Source organism: Engystomops pustulosus, chromosome 7, assembly GCF_040894005.1.
Source record: "Engystomops pustulosus chromosome 7, aEngPut4.maternal, whole genome shotgun sequence".
Classification (NCBI taxonomy): domain Eukaryota; kingdom Metazoa; phylum Chordata; class Amphibia; order Anura; family Leptodactylidae; genus Engystomops; species Engystomops pustulosus.
Genome location: NC_092417.1, coordinates 30,399,489 through 30,415,256, shown reverse-complemented (window position 1 = coordinate 30,415,256; position 15,768 = coordinate 30,399,489). Strand labels below are relative to the sequence as shown.

Below are 15,768 nucleotides of genomic sequence, written 5' to 3'. Positions count from 1 at the left end.
TCGTTGGACTGTGCACCTTTTTCAGGGATTGCACGGCTTGGACAGGTATTTAACAAGTGTCTGTGCTGGGATTTTGGCGCATGCGATCCTTGCGTCACAAATTGGGGGCGGGCCATCAGACAATCCGACTGATTCGGACTGAGCGCGGGATTTAACTTCCAAATTGTGTCGCAAGACAATGCACTTACATGCACCAGAAAGAAGAAGGTGAACTCTGTCGGACCTCAGCGGGGAAGCGACACATGCAGGATATCGGGCGCACAATCTTAGTGAATCGAGGCACAGCGCATTCTCATCGAACAATGCACTTTCAGTAAACTCCAGCGGACAGGACGGGTAAGTAAATTTGCCCAATTGTATAATGTGCTCAGCTCCTCCTGCTCTATAACACGCTGCCTGCAGGACACTATGTACAGTCTGTTCAGTATTTCCTTCTCTATAACACTGGATCTGATGTAGAAATTATTACATTTGATAATTGATATTTATTGGATTTCGCCTGATGCCAAGGGTGGGGTGGTCACACAGAAGCAGAAGACAGAAGACGTTATATAACCACTATCATGGACATTTTATAGTGTTCCTCCCTGCGATAAGTTCTCACATAAAAAGCTTTATACTATCCTACTAACATCTAATTGTGATATTTAGAAACATCCTAAAGGGAATCAGCAATACCATAATGTTGTAAATGTCAGCTGGAGGAGAGGGTTTCTCCGCTCTGTCTTATGGGCATTGAGCAGATACTTCCCCTCCACTGACTCCACTGCTATTAGTATGAACACATAATGAAGGCAGATATGGCAAAAACATGAAATTATGGGTCACAGATCCAACACAGACTACAAAAAGCCAGTGTGGTGTGTAAAAAAAATCCTGAAGAGATAGGATTCATTTCAAAAGTAAAGACAAATTTATTGAAACACCAATAAAAATACTTAAAATGCACGTTCCAAATACATGCAGAATCAGAGAATTCATACAAATGTGAATGACTGGTTCAAGCAGAATCACACAAAGTTTTGATTAAAGCCAAATAGCCTATTGATACAAGTATAATGGCATGCTAGCACCGGTCAAAACATATATAACCCAAATCAAGCCTGCATTCAGGGGGAGTGTGGTGCCTAAAAATGAAATGACAAGTTTCCTTTAAGGAAATGTCCATTCATGGACATGTGTAACTTAACATTTTCCTCAGATCTTAATGATGGACTTATTTAACTCCGCTCTTCATTACTAGATCTGTGATTACAGCCCTCGTTCAGTGCATACAGTCAGAAGTAGTCTTTGACACACCTACTTTTTTGTGATTGGCTGCTCCTTTGCCCCTCCCACTGCAGTTCTGCCTCCTTATACCCCTGCTGATAAAGCAGAATATAGGAGGACAGGGTTGGACTGGCACACCGGTGTACCCATGTACACATAGGTGGGCTCTGACACCTTTTGGCTCCACCCCCACCACCGCTGACTCCTCCCTCCATAGTTTCAGGACTTCAACTCTATCTGTGTCCTCCGAACGCAGATAGAGTTGAATAAGATGATGGAGCAGAGAGATTTCACTTTTTCCTTGCTGCAAGAGAGCTGTGGAACAGAGTAGTGATGGGAATTCCAGCTCTTCTTAGTGAGCTGGCTCATTAGGCTCCACTCACTAAGAAGAGCCAGCTCTTCTAGCTCCTGAATGGCTCCCTGTAAAATATATAATAGGGGCATGATGAGCCGTTTAGGGGTGGGGTTAAGTGAGCCATTCATGCGACTGAGCACTAGAACAGGAAGACATAAGTATCTAGTGTATCCAGTCCCACCTGGTCCCTCCCATTGGAATTGAAAAGCCGATGACATCAGGGACCCATCGGGACTGGAGGGTGAATAAACTATAAGCCGAGGAGTCCCGGTGATGTAAGAAGGAAAGCCTCAAGCTAATTTGCATAATTAGTAAAACTGTTTTGGATTATAATAAAAGAAGTTCCTAGAATCCTAAGCAGCATGTGAATAGGATTACTCTACCATCAGTCAGTCGGACAGTAGAAGACCTTTAAACGTATTTCATTTACTACATATCCATAAACGTATGTTCTGAGTATATATAACTACACAAACCTTGCTCCTTCATTAACTTCAGTTTGTTTTAATCACTTTTACAGGAAATTGAATTTGTTGACTTAACAAGTATCCGGGACACACGATTTGGAAAATATGCCAAAATCCCCAAGGTATTCAGATTATTATGGAAAGGAAACGCACTAGACTGGATGATTCTCTATGGCTACATGTAATGTTATCTAATGACTGGTATTCACACTCATATTGACATAAGACATCTAATTTGAGAGTTATGGGAAAATTTTTGAGACAAATATTTCTCTGATTTTACAGAAGGGGCTTTGCTCAACCGGGAGTCTTATCATGCATTAAAGGGGTTTTCCCAGGAAACGAGTTAGATCCTAACCACAGGATAGGGCCTAACTTGCTGATCGTTGGAGGTCCGATTATAAGACCCCCACAGGCCACAAGAATGGGGGTCCGATGAGGTCCGAGGTACCTCCGTCAGACCCCTCGTCGCCCTCCGAGATGAGCAGAGCAGAAGGCCGAACGTAACCGTTATGCTCCATTTATCTCTATGGAACTGATGGAGATTGTCGAGTGCTGATCAACTCCATCGGACCCCCCGTTCTCGTGATCTGTCTTATCACTAAGACTCTCCCAAATCAGCAAGTTATTAACTTGTTTCATCGGAAAACCCCCTTTAAAAGGGGTATTCCAATGAAGACAAGATTCTTTAATAAACTCAGGATAACAAAATAACAGATTCTCTAATTCACTGTTATTAACAAAAATACATAATTCCAACCTGTCTCTATCAGTCCTGGTGTATGCAATTTGGTTGTCCTTGGATCTGACAGCAAATCTTCTGACTATGGTTGGATTCTTCTCATGAATAGCTTCTCTTGTCTGCACACTGAAGTGCTCTCTGCATCCTGCCTCTCCCCCTGCATTACAATTCCAGGTCAGGCACAGGCACTTCCTGATAGCAATCAGCAGTGTGCAGAAACTTAATCTACTAGCTACAGGGAAAATATGCAAAGTTTTCCAGGATGGGATAAGGAAAACCACGCCTCTTTTAGCTACCTTGTAAGGCAGCTCCCTTGACATCAAGCATGACCTTCAGGAAGCATTATGACATGATTCTGGATTAAAACCAAACCCGTATATCTATTCCAGAAGGAACAGAATCAAATGTAGACAACACAGTTTCGACCTGGTTGGGTCTCTTCAGTACAGTATAGGGAACTGGTTTGGCTGAGTGAGAGGCTTGTGACTAGGGTCAGGAAGTAACAGTTCTCCTTCTGGAGACTGGCGATTAAGGCCGCCGTGTGGAGTCTTATAGCAGACAGACAAGGTCTTGATCCGAGTGAAGGGAGGCATATAGCACAGCTGACAGTGAGTGTTATAGGTGAGATAGCAGAGCTGAGTGTTTCATTGTGTCTTATATCCATCTCACGACTCTGATCTCTCATCTCTCTTTTCCTGTGTCAGATACTAGTGAATGTTCAGAAGCTAAATAAAAGTGTAGATAAACCATTACCCTCATAATCTAAGCACATTGTCAGCACACAGCATCTTACAGAACAAAGGGATCATGAAATGTCTGTTTAGAGAGTCCTCAGCTACACTGACCATCACTGAGTTATAGAAGCTAAAACAGCAATAAAAAACGAGTAAAATTGTAAAGTAAGGGGTTAAAACGATCTTTATTCACTAGCGGGATAAAAATTGAGGACTTTCTTTAATAGCCAAACCCCTTTAAACAAAGGGGCAGCAGGGTTCTGTTCAGAAGTGCATCCTTCACTTCTTGTGCGATTTATCTCATCTCAAGAAGAGCAAATTGTCTAAAGCTGTACAGGAAGATTAACTTATGCATTACCATTTTGGATGACGCCTTTATATAATGCCCACAACAAAAGTAACCTGTGACAGGTAGTGTAGGTATAGTATTTAACATGCACTCAAAGTGTACACCACCATTACAGAATGTGATAGGGATGGGCAAAGTGGTGAGTGTGACTGGTGTATGTGAGTGGTGAGTGCTTTTGACTATTATAACATAACTTTTATTAAATTCCAATCAAATATATTGTAGACCTATGTGTTATCTTATACCACCATTAGGCAGCATCCAGATCATGGATGTGGCCTTGTTGAATAGATGCAGCCACTGAAGAGAAGTCCCCTATATACTATATTTTTATTAAGATTTATATATTATTCTCCCCAGGAAATGTACCTCCTTTTACTAGTACTTACACAAAGTGCAAGAGGGACTGTACAAGGAAGGCAGACTGTGTCCCTAAGTCCTGCTACGGTCATAGTCTCCTCAAACATAGTGGCTACTCATGTAGAATCTAGCAGTCGCAACTGAGATAAAGGAGTTGTCCGGGGATTAAAAATACTTGATTTATGGCTGGGGGTAAATTCATTTTACATGATGATAGGTTCCAATAGCCTCTGACAAGCTGAATTCAAAAATGTCTTTGTGGTGCATCTGAATAATTCCACTGCCCGGCTCCCTGCCAGCAGTGTGCGGTGAGTCCCGGCTAATGGGGGGGGAGGCCAATTCATATGAGAATTGCTTGCAGCGGGGAGCTGACATAAGCAGGGGGTTGGGAGAAGAGGAGAGGCTGAAGGAGGAGGAGGGCAATGATTGAGGAGAAGACGACGTGTGCTGTTTGTACTGCACCCCCCAGGGACTCACCGCACACCACTAGAAACAATTGAAACCAGTAGAATTATTCAGATGCAAGACAAAAGCATTTTTCAAATCAACATGCCAGAGGGTATTAGAACATGTCATCAGGAGTTCAGATAGCAGCCATAAGGTAGTAGTCGGGACGGCATGGCAGGTCTTTGTATACAAACAGAGGCTGGTAGTGACATATGGTGCCACAGGAGAATGAGAGCACCAGAGCAGGTGAGTATTAAGTGTTTAGTGTTTTGTAAAGAAAATATACCACCAGGATGAAGGATCGTAAACAAAGCACATTTACACACTGGTGATATGCTCTTCTTTAAGCTTCTTATGCCCCTGTTTAAAAAAAAAAGCTTTAAACATAATGCAAATGAGCCTGAGGGTCTCCGGGATTAATTAGCAGCTATGGGGCCCAGAGCCCCTTAGGCTCATTTGCATAATTGTTTATACCTTTTTTTTGTAAAAATAAGTGCATACGAACCTAAAAGAAGAGATTTCCACAGCCATATATACATTTTTTTACTCCATGTATAAAGTTTCAGATGACATAGTCAGATAAGATCACGACACCTGAGAGGAAAGTAGACTCCCTACGTGTCAGGTTAAAGGACATCAACCATCACAATGAAGGATTGTAAACCAAGCGCACTGACATACTGGGGTGCGTCCCCTCTGGCAGGATCTGCTCTTCTTTAACCCCTTCCCGACATTTGACGTACTATTACTGCATGGCGGGAGGTGCGTTCCCGCAAAATGCAGTACTATTACGTCAAGCTTCTGGCCCCGGCTCCTGAACGGAGCCGGGGCCAGAAGCTGCGGGTGTCGGCTATATGTTATAGCTGACACCCGCCTCTAACACCCGCGATCGGAGAATTCTCCGATCGCGGGTGTTAACCCCTAACACGCCGCGGTCGCGCTGACCGCGGTGTGTTAGAGGCATTTAAAGTTATTTAAATGTGAATCGGACCCCCCCGCGGCGCTTACCGGGGGGGTCCGCTCCTCCGATCGCAGCCCCGGGACTGCCGGTGCCCGGGGCTGCGCGATCCTCCTCTCGGTGCCGGGTCCCTGCCTCCTGGCAGGACCCGGCTGTAAGACACTGGGCATGCGCAGCATGCTCAGTGTCTTACATTACACAGTGCAATACATCTGTATTGCACTGTGTAACCTGTAACAAAGCTTGAACAAGTGATCAGAAGATCACTTGTTCAAGCTTAGATGTCAGTAAATGTAAAAAAAGTAAAAATAAATAAAGGTTTTTTACAGTAAAAATAAATAATAAAAGAAAGTGAAAGTCCCCCCAAACACCACATTTCCCTGTACACAAGTAATAAAGTATAAAAAACACTAAATCACAATCAAACCCCACTTATTTGGTATCGCCGCGTCCGTAACAATCTGTACAATAAATCCTAATCATAATTGGACCCGCTCGGTGAACGTGGTAAAAAAAAAAAACCAAAAACTTGCCAAAAATTAAAACTTTTTATCAAATTGCTTTACAAAAAATGTTCTAAAAAGTGATCCGAAAAAGTTACAAGCACCAAAATGATACCAATAAAAAGAGCAACTTGTCACGCAAAAAATAAGCTTACAACCAGCTCCGTAAACCAAAAAATACTATAATTATGCCGCTATAAAAATGACAATACTAAAACAAATGCAATTTTTTCTATTCTAGTTTTCCTTCAATAAAATTGGACAAATAAAAATAAAACTATATAAATGAGGTATCACCGTAATCGTAGTGATCCGTAGAATAAAGATAATATATTATTGTTATGCTACAGTGAACAACCCCCCCAAAAAATGCTAAAAATCCAAAACAAGAATTGATGATTTTATTTTCCTCCACACGTAAAAAGTTAATAAAATTGCTTCAATAAGCTAAAAACCCACTAAAATTAAGGTTTTTTTTACAGTGCATCTCGTCTCGCAAAAAATAAGCCCTTATTTGTCTAAATTGCTTAAAAAATAAATAAAGATTGTATAGCCTATTCCCAACGAGCGTTGTTATAGAACGGTGCGGCGGGTAGTGACTTTCCAACACCGGTCAGGGTAAGACGGCGGCTGTTCACTGATCGGGGTAAGACGGCGGCTGTTCCTGACAGCCATCCATCCTGCCCCATGGACCAGAAGGGTTACGTCCCCCCCACACACCCCCAGTTTATTATCGCTGCTATTGGCTCATCAATTCAGACGAGCCGATAGCAGCGAATTTACTTATGACGTCAGTAATACCGATCACCATGTCTGTAGACACGGTGATCGGGGCAGGGTGGCGGCTGTTCCTGACAGCCACCAATTTTGCCTTGCGGTCCAGAGGGGTTTTGTTGCCCCCCTCTGTTCATGTTTGCCGCTATTTGCTGGTCGATTTGGTCCAGCCAAAAGCAGCAATATTCGTCACAATGGGCATCGCTAGGGTGAATAAAAGCAACACTTGGTGATAATTTCCCTTCTAAAACGAAGATTTGGTACAAAAGTGCGGGCCGTGTACATTGTACAGATTATGGTGTACAACTCTTACGAGCTGTTCCAATGTGCATGTCCTGCCGTATCATTTCTCCGTTTTCAAGAGGAAGATATTAGGAAACTAATATTGGGACAAGAAGGACGGGCCCCAGTACCTCTGGTTTAGATGTTCCTGTGTTTTGCCAGGACAGCATTTTCCCAGTGAATTCTGCTGCTTCTAATGGTAGGACTCAATAAAGAGTCTGTTCCAAAAGAGAAGTTAGGATGGACACTATATACTAAGAGACCTGCGACAACTCCAGAGTGACAAAAGTTTAGTTGGTCCCCTGGTATATTCTACCTCCTTATACACTAGACATTCACAATTCACGCCCAACCTATTGTGAATTAATTTCGGTAAAATGAATAATTGTAACAACTGTTATGTCCCGTTGCTCCCTAAACCCCTCCATTATTTCATAAGGGGCGCCACATAACGGGCACTGAACTTTCCAGAAATAATTGCAATTTCCATCTTGGACTCCGTTGCACATCATATTTGGAAACCACCTATATGTTCAAAATGCTCATTTCACCACGTGTATTACACTACACCACATATTACACATTGCTATATTCCCCAAGGGGTGTACATTCAACAATTAGGGTCACTTTTCGGGTTTTCCTCTGTTTTGGTACCACTACGGCTCTCCAAATGTATCCTGACACATATGAAGGATTTCTTGCAAATTTGGCCTCTAAAAGACAAACATCCCTCTTTTCCTCTACTGTGCGCCCATAAAGCATTTTATATGCACATGTGGGGTACTTCTACACTCGGGAGAAATAGTTTTACACCTTTTTTGGGGTTATTTAATATATTATCCCTTGTGGCTTACATAAATTAGGGGTAAAGTGACATTTATAGGAAAATTTTCACCTTTTTAATGATTCAGGCCTAATTGGATCATTCACCTGTAGGGGCAAATACATATATTACACATTGCAAAATTCTCTAAGGGGTGTGCATTCAAAGATTAGGGTCACTTTTCGGATTCTTATCTGTTTTATACCACTAGGGTTCTCCAAATGCATGTCAAACATTTCTGTCAAATTTGGCTTCTAAAAGGCAAACATTCCCCTTTCCTTTTACTGTGCGCCCATACAACATTTTATATACACATGTGGGGTACTTCTACACTCGAGAGAAATAGGTTTACACATTTTGAGGGGTTATTACATTTTTTTATCCCTTGTGGCTATCTAAAATTAGGAGTAAAATGACCTTTATAAGAAAATGTTCACCTTTTATCTATTTAAGTCCTAATTAAATCAAACACCTTTACGGACAAATACACATATTACACCTTGCTAAATTCTCTAAGGGGTGTGCTTTCCAAAATGGTGATACTTGTTGGGGTTCCCCTCTGTTTTGGTACCACTACGGCTCTCTAAATGCATCCTGACACATGTAAAGGATGTCTGTCAAATTTGGCTTCTAAAAGGCCAACGCCCCTCTTTCCCTTCTGAGCTTCACTGCGTACCCATACAACATTTTATTTGCATGTGTGGGGCAATTTTATACTCGGGAGAAATGCTAGTACACATTTTTTGGGGTTGTTTCATCTTTAATGCCTTATGGGATACAAAAATTAGCCGTAAAAGTGACTTTTTTGGGAAAATGTTCACCTTTTTCCTTTTAGGGACCTAATTGAAGCAAACACCTGTAGGGGAAAATACACATATTACACCTTGCTAAATTCTCCAAAGGGTGCACTTTCCAAAATGGTGACACTTGTTGGGGTTCCCCTCTGTTTTGGTACCACTAGGGCTCTCCAAATGCATCCTGACACATGTAAAGGATGATTGTCAAATCTGGCTTCTAAAAGGCCAGAGCCCCTCTTTCCCTTCTGAGCCCTACTGTGCACCCATACAACACTTTATATGCAAAAGTGGTGCAGTTCTGTGCTTAGGAGAAATAGTTTTACACATTTATGGGGTTGTTTCATCTTTTATCCCTTGTGGCTTACAAAAATTTGGGGTAAAAGTGACTTTTTTGAGAAAATTTTCACCTTTTTTCCCTTTTGGGGCCTAATTGAATCAAACACCTATTGGGGAAAATACACAAATTACACGTTGCTAAACTCTCCAAGGGGTGTACTTTCCAAAATGGTGTCTCATGTTGGGGCTTACCTCTGTTTTGGTACCACTATGGCTCTCCAAATGCATCCTGACACATGTAAACTTTTTCAGCCATATTTGCCCTGCAAAAACGAAACAACGCTCTTTCCATTCCAAGTGCCCCCCTGTGCCCGTACAGCAGGGTACAGTGACAAAATGGGTATTGGCATACTCAAGAGGAATTGCCCTCAACATTGTAAAATGCATTTTCCTTTTTAACCCATTGTGAAGGTGCAAATTTTAGTGTTAAATGAATCTATAGTAAGATAAAATTACATTTCTGTAATTTCACTTTCATTTATCTTTCACGCTCATGAAACGCTCAAAGGGTTAACAAAATTCCCAAAGGTTGTTTTGAATATTTTGAGGGGTGTAGTTTCTAAAATGGTGTCATTTGTGGGGGGTTTCTGTCATGTGGGCCTTATAAAGTCACTTCTAACTAAATTGACCCTCCAAAAGTAGGTTTTGATGATTTTCGTAAAAATCTGAAAAATTGCACCTAAAGTTATAAGCCTCCTAACATCCAAAATAAAGGAAAAGATGTTTGAAAAATGATGCCAAGTTAAAGCAGACATATGGGAAATGTTAGTTCAAGTTATTTTAGTGCTATGACCAACTTTCCAAAAAGTAGAAAATTTAGAATTTGGAAAACATTGTTTTTTTCAAAATTTTTGCCAAATTTCCATTTATTTCATAAATAAATACTAAATATATTTATTAAATTTCTCAACCAGCATGAAGTACAATGTGTCACGAAAAAACAATCTCAAAATCAACTGGATATGTTAAAGCGTTCCAAAGTTATAACCACTTAAATAGACACATGTCAGATTTTAAAAAATGGTCCGTGTCAGGAAGGTGAAAAGTGGCTTCAGCGTTAAGGGGTTAAGCTTCTTATGTCCTGTTTTTTTTATTTTTATTAAGGCTTTTAAAATTATGCAAATGAGCCTCCACAGATGTTGATGGAGCATAATTTTTAAAACTTTTTTTTATTAAAAACAAGGGCATAAGAAGCTAAAAGAAGATCAGATCCGCACACCAGTATGTCAGTGTGCTTGGTTAACAATCCTTTATCCTGGTGGTAGATTTCCTATAAATGCACAGTGAAAAACAAACCCTGAATGTTGCAGCTGTGCTAGTTTTTTTTCATAAATGTTTTTTTTAATAGTAGTAGTGCCACTACTAGGAAGTTTACACTTTTTCCGAAGATAACAAGCCTTTTGGTTTTTGGAATTGCAGGCAATGAAAAGCAAAATATGGCTGTCTCATGAAAGGGTTAAGAATGCTATTGAATTAAACATTTTTTAAAGCACAAAAATGAACCGGAAAGTGTTTTCACATCCTTGTTTGTTTTACTGGAACTTCTTGAGGGAAATAATACATTACTTGTAAGACATAAGGATATGGATCATGATTTATTACACTGATGGGTAACTAGGATTCTCCACCCATGTGCCATTGTACTGGCATCGCTGGCAGAGGCCGTCCTGACATCCTGGTGGTTATAATTTTGTCTCATATAAATCAGTTGTTGTAATTGGCCGGGGTACAGGACAAACGTGTGACATTGATCACACCCAGCACCAGATACAAGTAATATATCATGTGGGATTATCTTCAGGAATCTGCTGAGGCCGGTCACACAAGTGGCGCTTTGGTGGCGTTTCTGAACACATTTTTGGGGCATTTATCAATTGTGATAAAGGGTCTGCGTTTTTTGCACACAAATCGTGCTATTATTTTCACTGGGATGTTAGATTGTGGCGCATGGGGTTAAAGGGCACCTACCACCCTGATTCTACCTATAAAGGTAGAAGGTGTGGTAGGTGGATGGATGGGACGTGAGGATGGCCCTTTTTTGGGCTAATCCTCACGTCCCGGGTGTCTTTTACAAAACATCTATATGCAAATTTTTTTATGCGGCTACTGGGGCGTGGAGTAGCCGGTAGCCACGTTACTCCGCCTACCAGGAAATCTTCGGCGCGCAGCTCCTGGTAGCTGCGCGCCCACGTCTGAGTCCCCCGGCTACTGCGAATGCGCAGTAGTTCTGGCCCCGGAGCCGCGGTCGCGCAGCTACCAGGAGCTGTGCGCCGAAGATTATCTGGTAGGCGGAGTAACACGGCTACTGGGACGTGGAGTAGCCGCGACTAGTAGCCTCATGTCCGGCTACTCCACGCCCCAGTAGCCGCATAAAAAAATTTGCATATAGATGTAATAAAGTTTTGTAAAAGACACCCGGGACGTGAGGATTAGCCCAAAAAAGGGCTATCCTCACGTCCCATCCATCCACCTACCACCCCTTCTACCTTTATAGGTAGAATCGGGGTGGTAGGTGCCCTTTAACGAATTGTCTCACAACCTAAATGGTCTAACCTGTCTCTCCATTCATGAAGGGGAAATAGAACACCAGCTTTCCATAGCGATATATGGGGCTTGGTCCATCTTTCTCCCGGTTACAGGATGGTACAGTGCCGCACATACTGCTCAATATGGCGCCGTGTGCCCATTGCCGTCTATGTGGACATATATACGGCGTATATATGTCGGACGTATATATGTCCCCCATACAGTTGTGTGAATATATGTGAATATAAATGTGTGTGTATGAATGAAGAACTGTATGTTAATGTATACAGATATATAAATAAGTGTAATATGTATATTTTTAAGCGGGGAGGGGGCCCCATTCAGCAGTTTGCTATAAGGCCCTGCCTCTCCTAGTTACGCCCCCGAGGTGATCGCATGCGTTTCAAAATGTAGACTACAAACAAAACCATTTTCAAAAAGCGCAACCACTTTGAAAAAATTAATTGAAAATGCACATCACAAACTCAGACCTTCAAAAATGCAATGGAGAAAACGCCAACTAAAGACACTTAAAGGGCATCTATCACCAGGATGAAGGGTTGTATGCAAATGAGCCAGAGGGACTCCAGGTTCCATAAGTGTTAATAGAGCCTGGAGACCCTCAGGCTCATTTGCATACTGCCCTTCATCCTATTGGTAGATGTCATTTAATCAGGAATCCTATTTGAAGACTCAAGAAGCAAAACTGATCCTTTTTTATATGAATCAAAAATGCTATTTAAAAACACCATAGAAACCCTATGGGTGTCACAGGCCTAAGGTCTGTCTTATGATTTCTGATTTGTTTCCTACTCAACTTCAATGAAAGAAATGAATGGGCAAGTGTGTATTTACATGAGAACAGCGATGATGATTTTCAATTGGAAACTTGTAGAAAAAAAAAAGTACAGCCAGGAAAACCAATTATAATTCGGGGTCACATATTATTCGCTTTCCAACAGTTTTAAGGCGGATGGTTTTTTCACCGCAATTCACCTTCTTTTCCAACACTCACACCTCTTTTTTTATTTGTCACTCAATTTCATAGCATCTTTTGAATCCCCACACTTTTCCTGAACTTCTAGCTTCCAAGACTTTTATTGGGGAATATTTTTTGGCGCAATATTAAGCCAACAAAAAAGCAAGTCTAAATCATGATCTAAGTCAGATCATGAATAAGGACGAAAGCACACTAGTCCAAAACGCGTAGATCCTATTTTGGATGTTATGCAATATGTGACCTTGTGTTTTTTAACATTTATACAATAAAAATTATTTATTTTTAAAGAAGAAATCGAGTGCTGGAATACCTTCGTTTTACAGTGCTCCAAATACATTAATACCTACAATATAACATCACAGTGCCAAACATCGCTAAAATCAGGCGCCAAAAAAAATGAATGTCCCCTAATATGTTTAATAACTTCAGGAAATTGGAATCAACAAATTTTAATGCAGATTTAGGAAGCAGATATTTCACCTCCATCGATGAAAACAAAACTAGTACATTAACAGTATCAATGACACAACTTTGCAATCAGCAAATAAGAACACATATATAATAAAAACCTTCAACAATCACCTAAATAACACCCAATAACAAAAGCAGGACAATCACAAGAATAATATCAAATTAATCACCACATGAGTAAACACAATATACAGGAGGGGGCACATACAGGACCATGTCCCCAAATATATCTGCACAGAAGTAAACCACATACGCCAACATCTAACATACAGAATTATATTTCTTCAGATTTCAAATCGATAAGGGGAAAAAATGTAATCAAGAGGAAGGAAAGAATTTTGTAGTAAGTAGAGAGTAAAAGTAGAGTAGAAAAGTGAGATCTCTCTCCCACCTGTGTCTGAGAGAAAATGTAAGGTGATGGCATGTGCCTATCGCATAGCCAGACAGCAAAGACACAGCAATAACAAAACTAGAATAATCAGAAGAATAATAACAAGACTAGAATAACCACAAGAATAAAACACAATGGGGCACATTTACTAAGGGTCCGAATCACGGTTTTCCGCCGGGTTTCCAGAATGTTTCCGATTTGCGCCAAATTGCCCCGGGATTTTGGCACACGCGATTGGATTTTGGTGCATCGGCGCCGGCTTCCACGTGACAGAAATCGGGGGGCGTGGCCGCCAGAAAACCCGACGGATTCGGAAAAACCGCAGAATGTTTTAAAAAAATGGTGTCGCAAAAATAGCACTCACATACACCGAGATGGAGAAGGTGAACTCCGGCGGACTTCAGCGCAGCAGCGACACCTAGTGGACATCGGGCGCACGATCTTAGTGAATCCCGACAGAAGCCGAATCAGCGGCGGAGAACGCGCCGTTGGATCGCGACTGGACCGGGTAAGTAAATCTGCCCCATTAACCAAACTAAGACAATCAGTTGAATAATAACAAGCCTAGAACAATCACAATAATAAAACACAAAAACAAATCTAGTGCAATCAGAATAATGACAGAAACCACATGACCACAACAACAATAAGGCTCAGTTCACACTGTTACACTTTCCATTTTAGGAGAAGGTAACCAAAACTAAGAACAGCAAGTGAACAGAACGTCTCCCTTCACCTCCCGTTCCTCACTGACATGTAGTTCTATTACAATACCATTATGATAGCAATGTGTTCTATGGAAAGGGGGGTGATTTAAACTTTTCATTTTAAATTTTTTTAATATTTAAAAAATACTGCCAAACACTGCAATGCTACTGTATTGCTGTACATATCAATTTTACTGCTCCTCTCTAACAGACTGCCATGGCAGGCCTAAGAGTCTCTATGAGACTGTAGACTGCTATGGCAACCGATTGGTGCCCCCTGATGACATCACAAGGGGCGCCGATTACCCTAATGGCAGCTTTGTTAGGCACTTAACAAGTTAACTGCAGCGATCATAGTAGTAAGTCCTGGTGCACGAAAGGGTTTAATGGGCAAAAACTGGATCAAAACCTGGATCAAAACTGTGGATTGATGGATTGGGCTTGATGGCCCTGAATCCTTTTTAAGCTACTTTATGATATGACTATAATACATTCACAATAACAAAACACAAAATCAAAAGCAGGACATTCACAGTAGCAGCAGATCCATTACGATCAGTAGTGGATTATAACATAGGCAGTTTGGGCTGTAGCCCAGGACCCAAGTCTTCTAGGGGGCCCATGGCCACCCAAACCACCTACCAAATTTTATACTGAGAATGACTTTTACCCATGAAATCCTTGTACATCTTTTCCTGCTCTCAGTACACATGTACAGAAGAGCCATTTGAGGACCTTTGAAGATCCTTGGTATGAATCCATCGGGTGAGGGGGCTTTATATAAAATAACCATAAGGGGCTGTTTGGTATGATAAACTAGGGAACATTTTTAATGCCACCACGTGAATTCACTGCAAAGGGGCCCACTAAGGCTCTGTCGCCCAGGGGCCTACTGAAACCTGGAGCCGACCCTGAATCCACCCCAGATTATGATCCCTGTATATCTCACCCGCACCTGTGAATCTCTTATATACATATATCTGAGTAGGACTCTGTACAGTATACATATTTCTTGTGCCTTGGATTCCTTTTCCTTTGTTCTAGTCCAGACTCCATAGACGGATACAATCCCATTAATCCCTTGCATATCCGTTGGATCTTAGTTGGCGTCCTCTGCGCTCCCCTCTCTGTTTGCGTCCGGGATTTGCATAGTAGGATATGATTACTAGTGTCATTTGCACAGGAAATACAACTAGGTAAATCCACAGAAAACAGATCTGTCACTCTGGAGCAGCTGCCCTTTGTCAGGATGATATGCGACCGCTAGGGTATAGATGGAAGAGAATCACCAGATAATCTGCTTTGTCCAATAACGTGAGGCTTCATCATACATTATAATAATCTTATGTCACTTCTTCCAGTGTTAAATATACCTATTTAATAGAATGGAGCTGAGCTGCAATACCATCACTGCCCATGGGTATGGGGGGGCGCTATTTCTGTAGGGAATATGAAAAGCTACCACATATAGCCATAT

At 41.4% G+C, this 15,768-nt stretch overlaps 1 protein-coding gene across 2 annotated transcripts in view; it reads left to right on the top strand.

The window, feature by feature from the left end:
• The window catches only part of PLCB2 (phospholipase C beta 2), a 74,523-nt gene that overhangs the window by 17,830 nt on the left and 40,925 nt on the right, over positions 1–15,768 (top strand). For both annotated transcript variants that reach the window (XM_072115293.1, XM_072115294.1), the window contains one exon: positions 2,145–2,213. In XM_072115293.1, coding sequence (XP_071971394.1) covers positions 2,145–2,213 — 69 coding nt within the window. The remainder of the gene's footprint in view (positions 1–2,144; positions 2,214–15,768) is intronic.